Source organism: Dicentrarchus labrax, unplaced genomic scaffold, assembly GCF_905237075.1.
Source record: "Dicentrarchus labrax unplaced genomic scaffold, dlabrax2021, whole genome shotgun sequence".
NCBI lineage: Eukaryota > Metazoa > Chordata > Actinopteri > Moronidae > Dicentrarchus > Dicentrarchus labrax.
The window spans coordinates 7,127,047-7,146,076 of record NW_026136708.1 but is presented as its reverse complement, the minus strand read 5'-3'; the positions used below and the strand labels follow the sequence as shown (position 1 = coordinate 7,146,076).

At 38.8% G+C, this 19,030-nt stretch overlaps 1 protein-coding gene across 1 annotated transcript; it reads right to left on the bottom strand.

The window, feature by feature from the left end:
- Nucleotides 1-530: 530 nt before the first annotated feature.
- On the bottom strand, nt 531-18,332 carry opn8a (opsin 8, group member a). Its single transcript, XM_051408883.1, has 4 exons — nt 18,115-18,332; nt 10,805-11,098; nt 8,404-8,729; nt 531-2,586 (listed from the first exon to the last, which is right to left on the bottom strand). Exons 1-4 carry the CDS (start codon nt 18,185-18,187, stop codon nt 2,194-2,196), a joined length of 1,086 nt encoding a protein of 361 aa, XP_051264843.1. The 5' UTR covers nt 18,188-18,332; the 3' UTR covers nt 531-2,193.
- Between the last annotated feature and the right edge of the window lie 698 nt (nt 18,333-19,030).

Below are 19,030 nucleotides of genomic sequence, written 5' to 3'. Positions count from 1 at the left end.
AGCATGTTGTGGGGGCCAAATATACGGTCGAAGTCCCAGAGGTATAATAATAATTCCTAGAGGAACAATAGGGTCCTTACACTTGTTAGTGCTCGGTCCCTAATAAGTGTTTGTATTTGTAGATAAGATACAATGGCTGCTAATGTAATGTCATTTCAATAAACTTCCTATACTGACCTGAAGTTCCACTTAAGGCAAAAGTCTGACCTGATCAGGTTAATAATGTCCCCCAGTAGTACTTCCTGTTCAGCTTATTGTTTGCCTTAGGTATGGGTGAACCTTTCATCAACTGCAAAACACTTATGTTTATTTTAGTTCATTTGTCTTCCCTTTTGGTTTCAGTCAGTAGCTTCAATCAGAGAACGGAGCTCCTATAGGTTCAATAAATGTTTTCATATATAGTGAGCTATAGAAAAAAATAAACAAACCAATAGAATGCATAGCTATGTCACACTAAGAGGTGGAAAAAAGAGAAATAACAAAAGACTGTGGATATATTGCATTTTTCTTTATTGCAGCAACAAGTTCACACAAGGGCATTTTCATGTTTAACAGATGTGTGTTCAGACTATTCCGGTCATTCTATAATACAGCATTGTGAATTTTCCGTTTTATCCTCAGCTGTACAATATATAACCAATTTGTTTGCATTCCGAACTGGTACATGACATAAAGTAAAAACATTAAATCAACCTTTATCCAAGCTTTATGATTGCCTTTTTTGTGTAGAACAGACAACTGTGTTGCTCACATTATCTGAACCATTCTTCCCTCCAGTATAGCAGTCTTCAGAACAGAAACACACTAATGCTGCAAGCTGTTATTTTTCTTTCTCAAGCTCCAATTAGCATAATCCGATAGAAAAACCAAATACATTTTTACACGCACAAAACTGTGGGTATAACAGTATGTCCCTTGTGGCCATATTCATTTGAAAGAATATTTTAACCCACTCCATCTGTGCTGCATTGTTTATGGGCATCATTGTTGGCAAAACTGTGTAATGTGAAAACTACAGAAGTTCAGGTTTTCAACAGTATGGTTTATGTAATGATAACAGATGGATGAAAAGGAAAACTGTTAACTTTATAAGTGGCTATAGTATTCTTCTATGAGTCTAAACAAGTCTGCTTCAAAGTCCGCAGGTCACAGATGTGCAGTGTTAGTATCATGCTGAAAATAATTCAAACCACCATTTTCTGAGACCGCCAGTTGACCTTAACTTCAGCATGCTGGGGTGAAACGATGAAGCACGTACACTGAGGATCCATGGGATTTGGGAAACTTAGAGTTCACCAAATACATACACAGCTAATGGGAGGCCATGGGAAGGTCACACTCACAACAAACAAATACTTCTGCTTCCTTTTTTGTCTCTCAACTCTCTTTGGGAATAAAATCCACACTTTCTGTTTCTTATTCCCCCTGTGGTCACCTCCTAATTTAATTGTTAAAAACTACAAGAGACCAAATCTTCGTTTTAGTTTCATCCACCACCTTTTGAGAAAATGTTCTTTCTTTGTTGAGAGTTACATGAGAAATTTGATACCTCTGTTATGAAGAAATTGAATATAATATTCATAGGTATGTCAAACATAGGAACTTTTGTGTTTTCGTTACATTAGAATAAGCCATTTCTATCTAAAATCAAAAACTTGTGAGTTCTGCGGCCACTGTAGTTATAGACGCCAGTGGTGTTGAGTCAAATACTTTTTTGTGAAGCTATTTTTTTGGGCCTTTTTATTGCCTTTATTTGATAGTGACAGCTGAAGACAGGCAGGAAAGGGGGGCAGAGAGAGGGGATGACACACAACAAAGGGCTGCAGGTCGGATTCGAACCCTGGGCCACTGCAGCAAGGACTCAGCCTCAGTACATGGGTCGCCAGTGCTACTGACTGAGCTAACCAATGCTGGAAAGAGGGGGGAAACAGCTAGCACAACCAAGAAATTGTCTGGCACATAATTTAATGATTTAATTAGTGAGCCTGGATTTTAGTAAGTTTGGACAGAGCAAGCCAGCTGTTTTCCCGTGTTTCAAGTCATTCTCCTAATGCTAAGCTAAACATGAACATTAGAGTGGCACTAATCCTCTTATCTAAGTCTTGGCAAAAAAATCCCAAAATGAACTATATTCCTGACAACTCCAACAAAGGGGTCAGGATAAGAACATAAAATGCCTCATCAGAAACAACATTAGCCCAAAGTCATCATCTCACTCCCAGACTGGCTGCTAGGAGCTCCCATTAGACCAACACATGTTTCATCAGTCCCAGTTCCAAAAATGCTGCAGTCAGAATCTCTTACCACATTGCCTTCCAGCTTTCCTCCTTCAGCAGACGAATTGGCCTGATAAGAACAACAAAAAATCAGCCTCAGGAGGCGCCAGAGCTTGTGCTGGGAGGAACGCTGGAAGATTAAATATATGAAAGGGTTGTATACGGTGGAGCTCTTAGCGAAGAGGCATGGTAACAGGGTGACGAATGGAGTCATGCGGCTCTGCTCCTTGGAGTGAAACATGCTCCAGAAGCTCACGGCCACGTAGGGGGTCCAGGCCATAAAGAAACCTGAACTGATCATCACAGCCATCTGAAATTAAAAGAGCAGATGAAAGAACAGGGCGCAGAGTTATGAAGGAAAAAGAGAATAAAACAAAGGGGTGTGTGGAAGACATGAGTTCAGTAGAAGAAGAGTTGGCAGGGGGAGGAATAGATTTATTTTAAAGCAAGCCACCTGCTGATTTGAGAAACAATTTAAAGGAACAGTGACATTTGGGATGTACACTCATTAGATATCTTGCTGAGGTATGTACGATTCATACATCTGTTTGCTATATATGAAGCTACCATCAGCAGAGGTAGATGAGGGCACAGCTCACATAATGTGTGTGTGTGTAATATGTATGAGTGTGGTATCGATCTAGCTCTCAGAAAGAAAGCTAATTTTATGTTCCCCAAAATATCATAGTATTCTTTTTAACAACTTGTTTCAAGGACTGGTGAAATAATTTTTTTGATGATACATATTCAATATCTATTAAATGTTCTTCTACAGCATTTTAATCTGTCTTTATCTTTAATTTGTCACAAGTGATCATTAGAAATCATTGTGGTCTCATGGCTATGTGGGTAAGATAAAGCAGCAGGCAATTATTCTGGCAGGTGGATAATTCAAATACAGATGAAGTCAGGCAGAATGAGCTACAGTCCATCTATTTGGACCTGAAAGATTTAACTGTCACATTATATGAAAGGAAAGGAAAGGAAAGGAATGAAAACTTAATTATCCTTGATGAGCAGGAAAGGGACAGGTTTATCAACAGTCTGAGAATGGGAGCTTCCCAATTCCCCAATGCAGTTCATAAAGAGCTATAAATTCCTCCTTTTGAATATTCCACATCATCAATCTTCCTATCTTCTCATCAAGGAACGTTAAGTGATCAAAAAAGATCAAACTAATAATTCACACGTGAGCATGAACTGCAAATGTAAAAGCTGTAAAAGCATAGTAGATCTGTCAGTGGTCTGTATGTTTGTCTGTAGGCTTTACTCAATTTATCACGTCACATGCTTGACTAACCATCCAAACCAAACTAGAACTCCCCTGGATTTTTGAGAAGATAATCAATGTTTCCATATGATGAACAATGAACAACTATTCTGTGTAAAACAGTGTTTATTTATTTATTTATTAGAACCTAAGGTGATCTGAGCAGCAGTGTGGTGGCGATATAATAATCCTGCTCAGATCAGAGCAACACAGTGAATTCACTGAACAAGTAACAGATTAAAACTATCTTGAGTGGTGTGGGGAGAAAGAGCAATATAGAGTATAAGCACCCTTATTCTGTATTCACATGGCCAGCTTCTCTGTAAGTGAATAGGTGGACTTTCAGATAATCAGACAACACTAATGAATCCCCCTATGTGATCTATGGAACATGTTATATCCAGCTCGAGCTGACAGCATTATAATTAATTGGGACCTATATGGTAAAAGAAAGAAAGAAAAGCATTCATGTGGGAGAACTGAGTGAAAATGAATGTTACAGGCACAGAAGGAGCACACAAACAAAAACACACACACTCAACATCCGTGTCCGCAGGGCTTTTTGTGTCTACGCATACAAATCTGTTGTGTTCTCAGAAACCCAGACGTGTAAAAGTGGTGACTCGTTGCTGACCTCCCGAACTCTGTCAAGCACAATTGGTAGATAAGTGAAACACTTTCCCTTCTGATCTTTGTCAAGCCTGTCTAGGTTTCCTGAAGTCACATTGCCTTCAGCCTGACCAAAGTTTGACCACAGATAGATTTACAATCAGAATCAGAAGAATTATGACCTTTGGTTTCACAAAGAAAATCTGCTACAAAAACACTTTCAGAATCAATCTTTGTCATTGATTTCATATCTAGGCAGCTTGATCCTGCGCTTAGACGGCCTAACCTTTTCATTTAATTTCAAGAATCAATAATAATATAGTGACAGATTAAAAAAATGTCTAGTATGTGAAGTCCCAAACCCTTTCCCCCTCACTCTCTCTAATTCACACACACTCATGAATATGCACTTACATACACAAGTACATGCACACACTTCGAAATGCAATTAAAACGCTTAGATAAGGCCCACACCAGGGGCTTACAGATCACATTAGCAAACCAACATTCCAGCATTCACCTCGCACTGAATCAAGGGAGTGATACGATTTCTCTCTCAAAGGAGGAAGGAGACTCTTTATCTATAATGGAGTGTTTTCAGTAGCACAGTGTTGGTAGTTAATATAGGTGAAGTCCTAAAACCACTTAACACCACCTGGCATTGTTAGGGGGGTGAGAGGGGCATAAATGTATTACAGGACCAGTGTTTAGGATTTAGTGGCATCTAGTGGTGTAGTTGCAGATTGGAACTCCCTCACGTCACCGCCCCCCTTCCTCTTCCTGGTGGTCGTGAAATGCGCAAAAAACACAAATGGCCTTATTTAGAGCTGGTGTTCTGGTTTGTCTGTTCTGGAGCGGTAGTGGCAGTCCCATGGAAGGTGACCCATGTAGGTCTAAAAGGCTCATTCAAAGGTAACAAATACAAAACGATTCTTATTTTCAGGTGATTATACACTAATGGGAGCATATCTATGAATATCATATTCAATTTCTGCCAATAGATCCTCCTAAATGTTACACACTGGACCTTTAGGTAAGTCTGGTGATATTCAGTATTACTCTTATGATACCCCATGAAATGACCAAAACCAACAAAGAGTTTATCCCACTATCTGTTGTAGTCCAAAAACTATTGAAACACATATGAGACAAAATCATTGCTCTGTTCTCACAGTTTATCTATCCTAGATATATCATCCTCCTGTCATAAATACTCAGTATTCCACCAAATGTGAATCAAAGCTGAATTAAATGCGGACTACTGGCTGCCTAGCTAATGTAGTAAACAGTAACACAAAGATGATTTTTCTAAATGGCGTTATCTCAAGAGCACCAATTCATTATCCTGAGAAAATTGTCACGAGAAAACAAGAGGTTCTTTCCTCTTATTGCTTATGTATGTTTATCAGAGATCTGGAGTGCCATGCCAGCATGCATACATGGCATATTGTAGATGTAGCACTGGTTCAACATAATGTAATGGACAATGCATGCCAGTAAAGTTTATTTTCATTCTGACCAAAATGAGCCAGCAAACAGGAAAAGGTGAATGAAAGGAATCTGGACATTGCAAGGAGAGTGGGGCTCATTTAATAAATCACTTTTCCTGGCAACAATGGCTGCGTTTCATCAGTAGTTCCACTTCCCCTCGTTCACTTACCCTCAGCCCTTGGTATGACGTAACAGCATACGTCGCACGGAGGCCACTTGGAGCTTGGAGGGAAAGTGGGCGGGGGAGGAGCGGGGGATTTAAATGAAACGCACTTGCCCTTGGAGTCTACTCATTGGCAGCCGTCGGCGTTATAGCGGCAATGACGTAAACTGCAATGCATTGTGGGTGATATCCACCTCGGAGTGACCATCGTTGTTCACTCGCTCCCTCAGCCCTCCGAGGGTCCGTCTCACCAAGTTCACTTCAGTTTTCCAGACAATTGGAACGACACTTATGATGGCGGCGGGGATTCCCCCGAGGGCAAGTGCCGAGGGCAAGTGAACGAGGGCATGTTGAACGATTAATGAAACGCAGTCCTAGTCATGGCTCTGCTCCCCTCCTGCTCCCTTTGCTCCTCCTCCTTCCCTGTGTGTGCCTGATGAGGGTGCGGCCTCTATTCACCTCATCTGTGTGCTGTCTCACCTGCGCTCAATCAATTCATCAGCCTCAGCCTTCAAGAACCCTGGTCTTCCTCCCATTCATCGGCAGATTGTTCAGCCAACTTAGTGGTAACTTTTGTGGCTCCCTTTTGTGTTTACCTTTCTACTATATGTCCATTTGTGATCCTTCTGCGCCAGCTCCTCCATCTAACCTTTTCTCTCCTGTGCTCCAGGAACCCTCGTGTGCAGTTCAATTTCCAGAGTCAGCTCTCCTGTGCCTCCGTGTCTCTGGTCTCTCTTGCCATTTCACCTGCCTGTTCCTGCCGTGGCCACCCCTCATCCCCCCCAGTGTGTGCATGTGGAATAAAGACCCTTAAACCGTCCATCTGGTCTGTGTGTCTGCTCCTGGGTTCAGTCAACTAGCCCTGACAAACAACTCAGTAAATTCAGTTATGAATCCTCCCTGACTATCATGACAGCCATTTTGAAGCTCGAAATCAGGTGTGATCAAACGCACCAGACACTCATTTTTGAGTTATCCAAGTTATACCATGATCTTGAGGGGAAAAAGTTTTTTCTTCTGATAAATGATCTCGTTATCTCAATAACTCAACAAAATTTTGTTTACTTGGTATTTCAAGATAAATTACCATGTAATCTTGAGATAATGGCGTTAAAATAAATATTGCAAGCATGGCCCTTCTTGGCTTCCATAAAATTCAAAAGTACTTTAGACAGAACTGTTTCGCCCCAAGCTAAACTGGTTATCCGCCGGCTCTAGCTTCATATTTACTATAGAGACATGAGAGTGGTGTCAATATTCTCAATCTCAGCAAGAAAACCAATAGCCATATTTCCTAAAATGTCAAACTATTCCATTACAGGTTTACACCTTGGTGGGAACCAGGGCTGAGTTGGTTTTGGTCTTTTCAGTTTGTTGGTGTAACGGTCTGTGATTCCACTTGTCTTTATCCAGTAGTGCAAGTTAATTGGCTCACAGGGGTCGACACTCAGAATGCAGTCAAAGCAATATTTTGAACTTTATTTGTCTGTTGTAAAGCTGCTTCAAGTGAGAGGAGGAGGGGGACTCCGGCGGGGCGGTAATTATGTTCTGTGCACTAATTAGATCGACTTTGTTAATATTGTCAGAATTAACTTAATTACTCTGAAATCACTTTAATGCCTACGTTAAGCAAATAGAGCTGTGCACCTGTGAACAAAAGCGTGATGTGATAAAGATTCAGCTGTGTGAAAATCTTCAAAAGAAAACAGATGTGGTTATCTAGTACATCTAAATATGCCTCCGCTTGAAAGCACATAAAAAAGAATAAAGTAAACAGGACTGCTGCTGAGAGATATCTCCGAGCTTTGAGGTTGTTTATGTTATACAATCTGAATTTACATGCCTGAAGGGATAGATCACAGTTCTACTGATACACTTGAAATATATATATATATTGTTTTTATTCATATATATGAAAAATTGATAAAAACAAGAAATTTCATGACATATTTGTATGTGTTGTTACATTAGTGTTTCATAAGTTTGGAGAATTAGATTTTTCAAGGAATCAAGGAAATGTATTTATTAAATAATGATATATATATTGCTTGTATAGGTTACTTAATTCAATTGGAATGTTGATACTTGCCATGATATTTCATTTAGGTGGGTACAAATATCAATAAAAAAAGTAAAAGTATTTCACTTCATTGATGTCTGGTGTTTTTTGCATTGGTTTCAATTCCACATTTATTCTTGTGCTACATTTACACAGCAATTACACTTAACACAGTATGTACTAAAGTTTTGCAGCTGAACACACATTCATTGTCTTTAATTACAGTTAAAGCAGCTACGAAAAAGTTTAAGTTTGGGTTGATTTTGGCAGCCCCTGTGTACAAAAACCTCGTCTAGTCTGATATCAAGGAAAATCTGACTGAATTCGACCCAGTGGAATGCATTAAGAGTAACTATCTTCTCGCTGATCTTGTTTGTTTATGTGGATCATATGGAGGCATCAGTATTAAATTGACTGTTTCATACCCAGTTACAGACTTATTGTAGTATGTTTAAGGAGTAAGACATTTTAATAACTAACATTAAGATTTGAGGATTTCTTTTTTCATGGGAATTAGTGATAATTTTTTACTTACAAGAGTGATCCTCTTCTCAACACTGCCATATTGAAAATCATTGCTCTGGATGGATTGGTAGGCCCTGTGCAGCTTCCAGGCAATACCAAAATAGGTGAAGAGGACGACCAGACAGGGGAGGAATGTGCACAGTACAGACAGAGTCATGATGAATGTGGAGTGGTTTAGGGACTCCCCATAGCCGGTCCAGTCTATCGAGCAGGCAAGTCCAAACGGCTCTGGACCGTAGCTGCCCCAGCCCAGCAGAGGAAACAAGGCCCACAAAATAGCATACAGCCAGATCCCACTGATCGCAATACTGATGGTTCTCCTCTGGAACTTGATACCTGTGCACAAACAGATTTTAAATTCACTTCACTATGTTGCACTGTTGTGATTGGTATAGATACTGTGCTACTTTGCATTACAGTATATATGCTAAGGCTTCTGTATTTGAGGAGGTAGTTGGGATGATGGAGGGAGTTGTGGCAGCAAATTAAACCCTATTTTAATACCAAGAGTTGTTTTGTTGATGCCCCCAATCTATTTCAAATGATGGCATTTTAGAATATCATTAAACAACTTGATTATGGTTAGGGAATGATTATGGTTACAATTAATGTAAAGATGAACATTAGTTGCAGTTCATTCTACCTTGTTACATATAGGACAGAAAATTCCAAAGTGTCTTCCTGTATTAGCACTGATGGTTGATACTGACATAATTCTGGAATTATTATTTTAATTATTGAAAATATTATACATGTAAACGTCTCTGCTGACCTACACAGAGAAGGGTGTTGTGGGTACGGACGAAGTCCCACAGCATAGCCAGTGTGCACACCTTCCAGTATTTTGAGCGACCCCTTTGTCCTACATGCAGCCTGGAGAAGTAGCTATAACTCCATCTTAAACCCTTGTGAAGTGTGAAATTGTCTAATATAGACTGAACTCCTAAGGATACTGGTCTAGGATACTGTAGATCTGCATGAATATGACTGGAAATTACTAACCAGCTAGTTGCCATACAGCTGAACATCTGAGCCAGTGACTGTAAAGCAAAAATGAAACAGCCGATGCTAGCCAGTGCTAATGCTGTGACTATAGTCCTCTAATCTTCAGCAGATCAGAGCATTACTTGTGGGTATCTGAGGATGTTTAAGCTCTTTGAGTTTTTCAGAGCTTACAGGAGAGCTGTGTACAGGCGTTATTGTGACTATAGTGCCTCCAACTGAGGCAACTGCATTGATAACATTTGGTTCAAAGCTCCCTTGTGTATTTACTGGCAACTCGCATCCTAATGATGTACTGATCAGCGATAACCACATCAATTTACACTTATCTACAGCAGTCAGTAATCAATCCGGCGGCTATTTCTAACCCTGACTGGACTGCAAACTGGCACAGATTGACACACTGTTGTGTCAGTTACAATGGCAGGCTCTTATGTATAAGTGTTATTTTGAAGTTTGATTGATTATATTGTATTTCTATGCACAACTAATGAAAGGTCACAAAGGAAACTATCAGCAGCATACATACAGTATGTGATGAGAGTTATCAACATACTGTTGGTGAAGGATTTCTATGTACTTATCAGTATATTGTTAGTAGAGCACCCCTACTTATTTGGATCTGCAGATATTAACCCACTTAATTACTTTTATGCACTGACATACTTTCAAAACAGTTAGCTTAGTGTGCTTATCACTTGGCTCCTTGCATAAAGAAACTTTTATAGTTGATTATGTTATTATCCTTGCACATTTGTATGTTGTGCCTGTGGCAACAGCCAGACTAATACATCAATGCAGGCTGCTATAACATTCGGATGTTGTGAGGCTGCTGTCTAACAATGCTTCTACTGAGGCATTGAGGTCTTGTGGTGTCATAAGCTCACAAACTGAAGCTTGTATATTTGTAAGTGAGTCACAATAATATATCTATGCAATGCTTTCATGGTAAGAGATGAGAAACATGAATATCAGTGTAAATGTCAGTTATGGTATCAGTTGTATCTATTATTCAGCGAACCAAGCTGTGTGCACTGCTATTCATTAATCCCATTAAAATCAATTGGCTGACAACAATGAAGCTCTCACTGAGTGAAGGGATGAAAGAAGACAGCAACCCCTCTAAAAAACCAAGGCTTGGTCGGTGGGCTTTACACATATTTGACCAGAAGTTAGTCAAGCTCTTTTTTCAATCGTTTTTAACAGGTTTAGAATAGATGATTATCTTAAAGCTTACAGTTTATAAAAAAGGGTTTATTCTGCATTGGGTGCCCAGCTTTTCATCAGAAGGTACATCCCTGTGACCTTTGATAAGATTGATTGCTGACTTTAAGCATTGATTTCCTCATATCAAATGGTATTCATTAACTGCTCTGCTTGCCTGTAAATCCCAGCTCAGATTACACTACCTGTCTTGGGTGGACTTCCCGTTACCAGGTACCTGACCATCCCCATCACAGCCAGAGTCACGATGCTGGTTATACTGAAGATCATGCCCATCAGACCATAGTAGAGGCAAGTTGTATCACCTCCAATCCAGGCGTGGTTAAAAGCTGACGCAATGGACAGTGGATACATGGTGAGGGCCATGCCGATGTCTGTTAAAGCCAAGTTCACTGTCAGCAGCTCAGGAGCTTTGAGCAGGGCGAAGCGATGAGCTGCGCTCACTAGGACTGCCACATTCCCCAAAATGGACAGAATGGCTGTAAGAAAGAATATGAAAAGGGTAGAAAAACAATTACAGTTCCATCTCAAAACCACACTAATTATCCCTAAAGAGAGATGCAAACACTGTAAAGCTGGAAATAATGTATGCAGATGTTGATTGATACCACTATAGCCATATTTTTTCCCCCCAGGATGGCAAAGTCATGACCTGCCCAAATGTAAAGCTGCAACTAGCAGCCGGTTAGCTTAGCTTAAAAGTTGGGAAACAGAGGAAAGCAGTTAGCCTGACTCTCACTAAGTTAAAGAATCTGCCTGTCAGCACCTCTAAAACTCACTTTGATCATAGGTGCAGCATAAACCTCACAAGCTCAAGGTCTGACTGTGAATGTTCAGGAAAATAGCCTTTACGCAGAATTCCACCTGTGTATGGTCCAAGGCTGATGTTACGTGCATTTGATTAAACTGTTTTCTCCATGATGTCGTAAGAGAACATATGTCCTGTCTATATAAACTGCCAACATGGACAAAAATCTAAATGATTTGAACCTTAAGAGGTTATTAAAAGATAATATATTTGAAGGATTATCTCTTTTACTCCTGTATTCTAAAAATAGAAAAAATATTGGAGCATAATTACAAAATTACTACTAACGTCTACTCCATTATAGAGATTGGTTGGTGTGTTCTGGGTTCAACCTGCTTTATATAATATCTCTCTCTTACATAAGCTTATGGAAATTTGATTGATACAACATGCAATATTGTGCTGGCATGTTTTCATTTTTGAATAGTCCTTTCAATCTGTGAAAAAGTTTTTGTCCCTCTATAGTCCTAATGGAACTTTCTCTCCCAGATCAACCTTGACACAAATTATATGCAGTCATTTCTTATTCATGAACTGTCTGTCATCATTATGAAACAACAAGACATTATTTTTGACAGTAATAGCTGAAAATTAAGAGGCTTTTTTGAAAATGTTCTTTTTGCACATTAAATGTGATTTGTATCAAATACAATAAAGCTCATTGAATGGTTTTGTGGTTGTAGCTAAACTCACAGAAAAAGTAGCATATATACAGTACTGTACATACACCCTTAAACATACATATAGACCCTTTGGCAACCAAAAAAATGATAGTCAGTTATTGCTGGAGCTCTTCAAGAGTTACTTTACAGTATAATAATTTTATAAGTAGCATCAGAATCTGAATCTGAATCTGAATCAGAATTGGGTTTATTGCACACTTTCTGGTTATAAGATTAACTACTCGAAGTCGATCCTACTATTGTTGAACACAGATCTGAAGAAATTGAAAATCCAATCCTACATACCGGTGGCACAAAAAGCAGTATATTTAGGTATAGAAATCCCTGTATCTAGGCAATAGCGAAAAATAATTACTCTTCCATTTAAAAAAAATTGAGGATGACCTTGAGAGATGGGCAGCACTCCCTTTATCAATGCCTGCCCGTGTAGCTACAATCAAAATGAATGTGCTCCCAGGTATAAACTTTGTAAGTTCTATGCTCCCTTTATCAACCCCAGTGGGCTTTTGGCAGAAACTTGACTCAAAGCTTAAAAAGTTCATTTGGAATGGGAAAGAACCTTGCATTAAATGGTTTGGCCCGATAATATCATATGTAATACAAACTATGGTGAATGTAGAGAAATATATGGGTTCTAAATCAAAATGGCATAAACACTCCCCTATTTGGCATAACGCCAACAGACGGGTGGCGTACCATTCATTTCACAATTATGGGCTCAGCATGGCATTTGGACACTGGGGGATATCTCGGGCCAAACGCAATTCTGGATTTTCCCGATCTAATGTCCCATTTCGGTATCTCAAGAAACTCACAGTTCCTCTATTTTAGAGTAAGGTCAGCGCTTAATTCGCTCAAGGTTCCTTGGGGGGTTGACTTGGGGATTCACCCTTTAATATCACTGATGGAGAAGGCTCCCCATCAGAAAATAGTCTCTTATATTTATAATAATCTCCTACCATACATCCCTGCAGAATCCCCCGAAAGCAGATGTTGGGAGGCAGATATGCATCTAGGAACAGAGACCATTGATTGGGATACTGTGTGGGAAAATGTCTTTCGGTCATCTAAAAACCCAAATCACCAATTAATCCACTAAAAAATTGTCACAGGACCTACTTAACACTACATAAAAGACATATAATGGGCTTAGCTCCCAATCCTGACTGTACATTCTGTAATCAGGGTGTTATGGGTACATTGATGCATGTCCTGTGGGAATGTCCAGATGTACAAAGGTTCTGGGTTAAAGTTGTGGATAAGGTGTCTGATCTAACAGGGAGGAAACTCCCACTGGAGCCGGCACTTCTTCTCTTAAATGATGACTCCAGGTTCAAGATTGCTGAGGTAGAATGTAAACTCTGGTTGGCTGGCATGACTGCAGCAAAAAAAATTATAGTTTTAAGGTGTCTTCCGCCACATCAGTTACCAATAAAACATTGGCTACAAGCTCTCCTCGAGGTGATCTACCTGGAGTGGTCATCAGCTTGCATTAATAATTCCAAGCCACAAACGTTGCAGATGTGGAAAAAAGCTGCAGAGGATGTTAAAACATTAAGAATGAAGAATGAAGAATTTGCCTTGGTGCGTTGGTGCATAAAAATCACACACAAATTGATTGCTAATGCACTCATCTGTAATGGAAGAAGTAATGGAATTCTTAATGAATGGACAAGGTGAATGCTATATGAACCTAGTCCTGTTTCTCGTCTGTTTAGAATTTTCTGTTTTTCTCCTGGAGGTTCGCAGCATCATTTTGCAGCTCAACCCCTGGAGACCGGTCTTCATCATCCCTCTAGAAGATGGTTTTCTTTCCCGCATTTACCTTGATGTTTTGACTCAACACATACTAAACATTGCTTAAATTTATTTAGGCCTACGTATGTTCTAATATCAGACTGTGAAAGGAAAAGATCATCAAGAGCAGCAGCTGAATGATTCCTGGCTCAAATTCACATTCTTTTCCTTAAGTTTCCCTTTTGTTACTGTCTGCTCACCTGCAGAGCACTTTACTCCAAAACATCTGTTAATTAATACATTTTACATTTCATTAATAGGCAATGAATGTCTTTTAGTCTAGGTGAATTATTTTTAAAGTTAAGTGAACAAATTAATTTAAGTACACTTTTACCCTTGATTCCTGCAAGGTTTTGTAAAAACCAACAGTACATTTTTTCTGTGGTTAATAGGATCTCACCATCGATTAGACATGCTAGTAGACATGTTAACAAAATGCTTCTCCTGGCTGTGTCATGTAAAAGTAAACAGAAAGCTTGATATTTTTTCTGCAATTGCGGATTACAATTGGTGGCTAAGTTTTTCTTGTTCATATGAAGTTCATTTTGAGATATTTCATTTGGAAAGATGAAGGAAGAATTCAGTTTATAGTGATGAAATAAAAAAGCAATGTACTGTACCATGATGGAAACATCCAAAGGAGTTAAGGAAATATATCACAACGCTTAAGATGCTGTATTGCATTCCTTCCAGATCACTCCACTTCAAGGGATCTCCAGTGATCCAAATGCCACAGGAGATCAACAAGAGTGTGAATGATTGTGTGCTTGTGTGTGTATGTGTTGTGATATGTTTGTCATACTGCAAATAATCACTCTTCTGTTCAGGTTTAACCATTACATCTGATGAAGTGGCAAAACATGCGGCAAATAATCTCCAGAATCATCAGTGCATAAACCCCTCAGATTTTTCAGGCAGGGAACAATAAGAGGCCCATGGTTGTGTGGGCAAGGACACTCTGAAGACATAAGCTGACATAACTCAGCGGTGTAGCAAGGGAATAACACACTAAAGCACCATTATGGTATTGAACAGCATGATGAGATGGGGATGGAATTATTAATGTCCATAGTTTTAGCTAGAACACGTTAAATTGCCAATTTCTGGTAGTACTTAAATGGTTATTTTAACTGAGGGAGCCATCTGTGTTGAACAAGTGGGGGATGTGAATTATCTTCACTGCACACCTCTGCAAAGTGTTGCCCCAGTAATAAGTCATGCTTCCTAAATCAAACCTTAAGGTTGCATTCATTCACGGTTTTGGGCACTAGAGAACAAAGAAGATCCCAACAAATTGACCTATACTTTGTTTTACCAAACCCATATATATATCCAGCACACAGGAAGCTAACATTAGCATTCATGGGTGAACGTTGACTGTAGTCCAATTGATGCTGGGTAGCTACTAAACATTGTTTTGGTTTTTTTCTTATTTTAATGGATACTGCTGCCTTTATGACAGAATAATGTTAAATCACTCTAAATAGTGTTGCATAATATTTCATTACCTGGCGTTTACAGTATTTTTATGTTTTATTAGTAGTTTCACTGCCAGCAGCGTCGTTAGAGGTAATACCAGCAGTCTCCAGTAGGGGGAGCGCAGCTTCCTTCAATTACTTCTAACATGTTGATTCTTTGGCATAAAATACTCCGCTTTTCAGGTACGAGTCCCTGTTATTAACGTCTTATGTTTATTACTGAGTTAAGTCAATGTCTACACTTGCTAAAGACACCATTCGTCTGTTAGCATGTTTTTGTATTGTGAAGTAATAAGGTAATGTAGTTAGCTAGCGTTTTCCGAATGCTAACTGCACTTCCCATGGAGTAGCGTTAACGTTAGCTAACGTTAGCTGTTATATTGTGTAAGTTAAGTTAACTCATATTTACTGTACTCGGGGAGTACTGTGGCGAAGTATGGTACTGTAATTTACTGTAATTGCGCAGTATAACTTAAAGCAGTCAATATTTTGTGGGCGGTTTATTTTATTTATTGGACACGTATTTAGTGTTACAACGTTAATATATTTTGCTATGTTACTGTTATCTGACAGTAGTCATACAGAATATCAATGCAGGTTTCAGTGTTCATTAATCAATAACAGCCTGCTGTATTTATTTCCATAGTAATCCAGTTTGTATTCATGTTGCATAATTTGACAGTATAACTTGCATACTATATTCACTGTGAGATTTAAACATGATTATTTGTCAGTGCTTGAATTTGAACTAAAAAGTGCCACAGCCCTGAGCTCTGTAAACCAGCAGCTGCACAACATGTGGCTTTTATCTTAGATAACAGGTCCTGGTAATTTATTGTGCTTGAAATTAAATCTGTATGGACATTCACAATATATCGTTAAAAGATACAAGCTTTTTTATGTCGTTGATCCTACAAAGTCAGTGACCTTACAATGTCAGTGACCTTACATTTGCTATTAACAGTGCAGACGATGCCTATGTTGAATGACTGTAGCACAGAATAGAAAGCAGACTATAAATAGAAGTAACACATTTTTCACTGACATTGGTCAGAGATGAACTACGAGCTGGGCAGTTGAAAACTGTGCATTTCTTCGCCTGTATGCTTTTGCTAGATATGTTTGGAAATATCTCTAGTGTTCTGAAAGACTTGCATCGACTCTAGTCAAGTGTAACCAGACTTTTGAGTGTTTATTTCTCTCTGTTGGTGTCACAAAGAGAAAAGCAGAGCAGAGTCGTGTGTGTGTGTGTGTGTGTGTGTGTGTGTGTGTGTGTGTGTATCTGCATGTGTGAGAAACAGGCAGAGAGAGCTCATAACGCAGTAAGAATAATGAAAGTCATAGACGATGTCAGTGTTAAAAAAGTGATTCATCACATATCAGTACTTTGTAAAAGCAGAGCATTTAGTAAACACAGCTTTTTATCTCTTACATTAATTGATGAATCAAATGGCAAGTTACTTAAAACTAATTTAGGCTATACTAATTATTTTTAAACATTAATTATGGTAAATGAAAAGGGGACACAAGCTTTATCGTCTACTCTGCTTTTAATTTAAGATTGAATTGAAGAATTTGATTAATAGATTAATGTCTTACTCCGGGGGGGATTTAAGTTGCGGACAAGGCCACTGTCTATTCATGAATATAATGTGTGTTTGTGTATTCTCATGTGTGGGTGTGTGTGTGTGGGGGGGGGGGACAGATGGATTACGAGGGACAAGCCTTTTAAGGAAGATTGAGCTTGTGAGAACTCGTGAGATGTTTTTTTTCCACAAATATTAATTATTTCTTATTGTTCGCCATTCCATTACGTTTGTAATATTAATTGACAATCCTACTGTGTAACCTATTTCAGTATTTCTGGTACAGTTATCTTAACTGCATTTTGATAAATCCAGCTGCTTAATGAATGTATGTCCCCACTGACAACTGATCCTAATTTTACCTCAGATGTCCCTACAATGGATTTTTGGCTGAATCTGTAACTGGGCACTGGATTACCTTTTACAGCACCAAAAGAATGCAACACAGCCGACCAAGTACAGACGTCTGGAGTTGTAAGCCATTCAGGGAATACAAAGTGACACCAGAAGCAGTGAGAGAGAAGTGACAAGAGTTCCCTTGGAGGTATACATTTACACACACACACTCACACACACATTGAATTCAGCTCACTACACACACACGTAGTAACAAGTAACACTAAAAGATGGCTTATCAACCTCACAGTCATCAATTTATTTAAAATACAATACACTTACAGCTTATGCACTGTATAATAATATTATATGAATAAACACAATTAAATGAAAGCCCAATTTAACTGAAGATAGCATGAAAACCAACGTGAATGAGATACAAAGCTCTCATTTTCAGCCTGTGAAAAGAGGGGAAAGGGGACATAACTTTCAACAAAATATCATTGAAAATGTTACTATTTGGTATCAAAATTCAATAGTGCTTGTTAGAGAAACTCTGCCAACTGGATCTAACAATACTGTATGCATAAAAATGGGGAGCTCATCAGACTGAAACTGGCAGGCAAAAAATAGTTTTGAAAAGTGTTTAACAAAGTGCTTATTTCTCAATGGTCATTTATGGGTTTTGCCTTCATGGCTACTAAAATAACCCATGCAAGCTCAAAATATTAATAATTTAATATTTTATTTTATATTTTTACAGCAATTGATATGATATAGGATGAAATAAGTAAGCAGTGTACTTACCAATTATCACAAGGTATATCCCTGCCCAAAAATCAACTGTAGGTGACAGTTTGGATATGAATTTATCATCCATGTTTGTCCAATCAGTTGTTAAAAACAGACACACAACTTACTTCCAGTAGGAAAAAGCCCCCCACCTTTAATATGTTCTCAAGTCTAGTCCTAAATGTACCTGTGCTGAATTTTTAGAAAGACTGAACATAGTGTTTCTTGTCTCCTCTGCCAGCCCTCATAGTCTTTCTGTGTGATGTAGCATCTGACATCTAATATACAGGCATAGACAGGTTACTCTACGGTACAGTAAACAGTGACACAAATAATCGACAGACACCCCCCGCCCACCCCCCACCCTGCCACATACACAAGCCACACCATCATACGCACTATTGCAACCTTGCGCACACACAAATACACACATACAGACACACACACACACACACACACACACACACTGCTAATGCAGATTATGATTTCTAACAATGCTTGTCCCTCAAAAAAACACTTCACTTATGTACACACACAAGTGCGCGCGCACACACACACACACACACCTAGGCTGGATCTATAAAAGCCTGAGGTAATTACACAATATGATGTCAGCTCTTGCAGAGTGTTAAAAAAGTGATTAATCACATCAGTACTTTGTAAAAGCAGAGCATTTAGGAAATGTAGGCAGCTTTTTATCTATTACATTAATTGGTCCATTAAATGGCAAGTTACTTAGAACTAAATTAGGCCTTACTCATTTTTTAAAATATTAACTATGGAAAATGAAAAGGGGACACAAGCTTTATCGTCTACTATGCTTTTGATTTAAGATTAAAGATGAGATAGAATTGGATTAATATATTAATATCTCACTTGGGGGGATTTATGTTGCAGACAAGGCCACTGTTTGTTCATGAATATAATGTGT

Coding starts and splice junctions, on each gene's coding strand:
- opn8a (XM_051408883.1), bottom strand. CDS start 18,187: ATGGATGATAAATTCATATCCAAACTGTCACCTACAGTTGATTTTTGG. Junction 11,099..18,114: donor GATATACCTTGTGATAATTG/GTAAGTACACTG, acceptor TCTTTCTTACAG/CCATTCTGTCCATTTTGGGG. Junction 2,587..8,403: donor TTGAGAAGAGGATCACTCTT/GTAAGTAAAAAA, acceptor TTTTAATTTCAG/ATGGCTGTGATGATCAGTTC.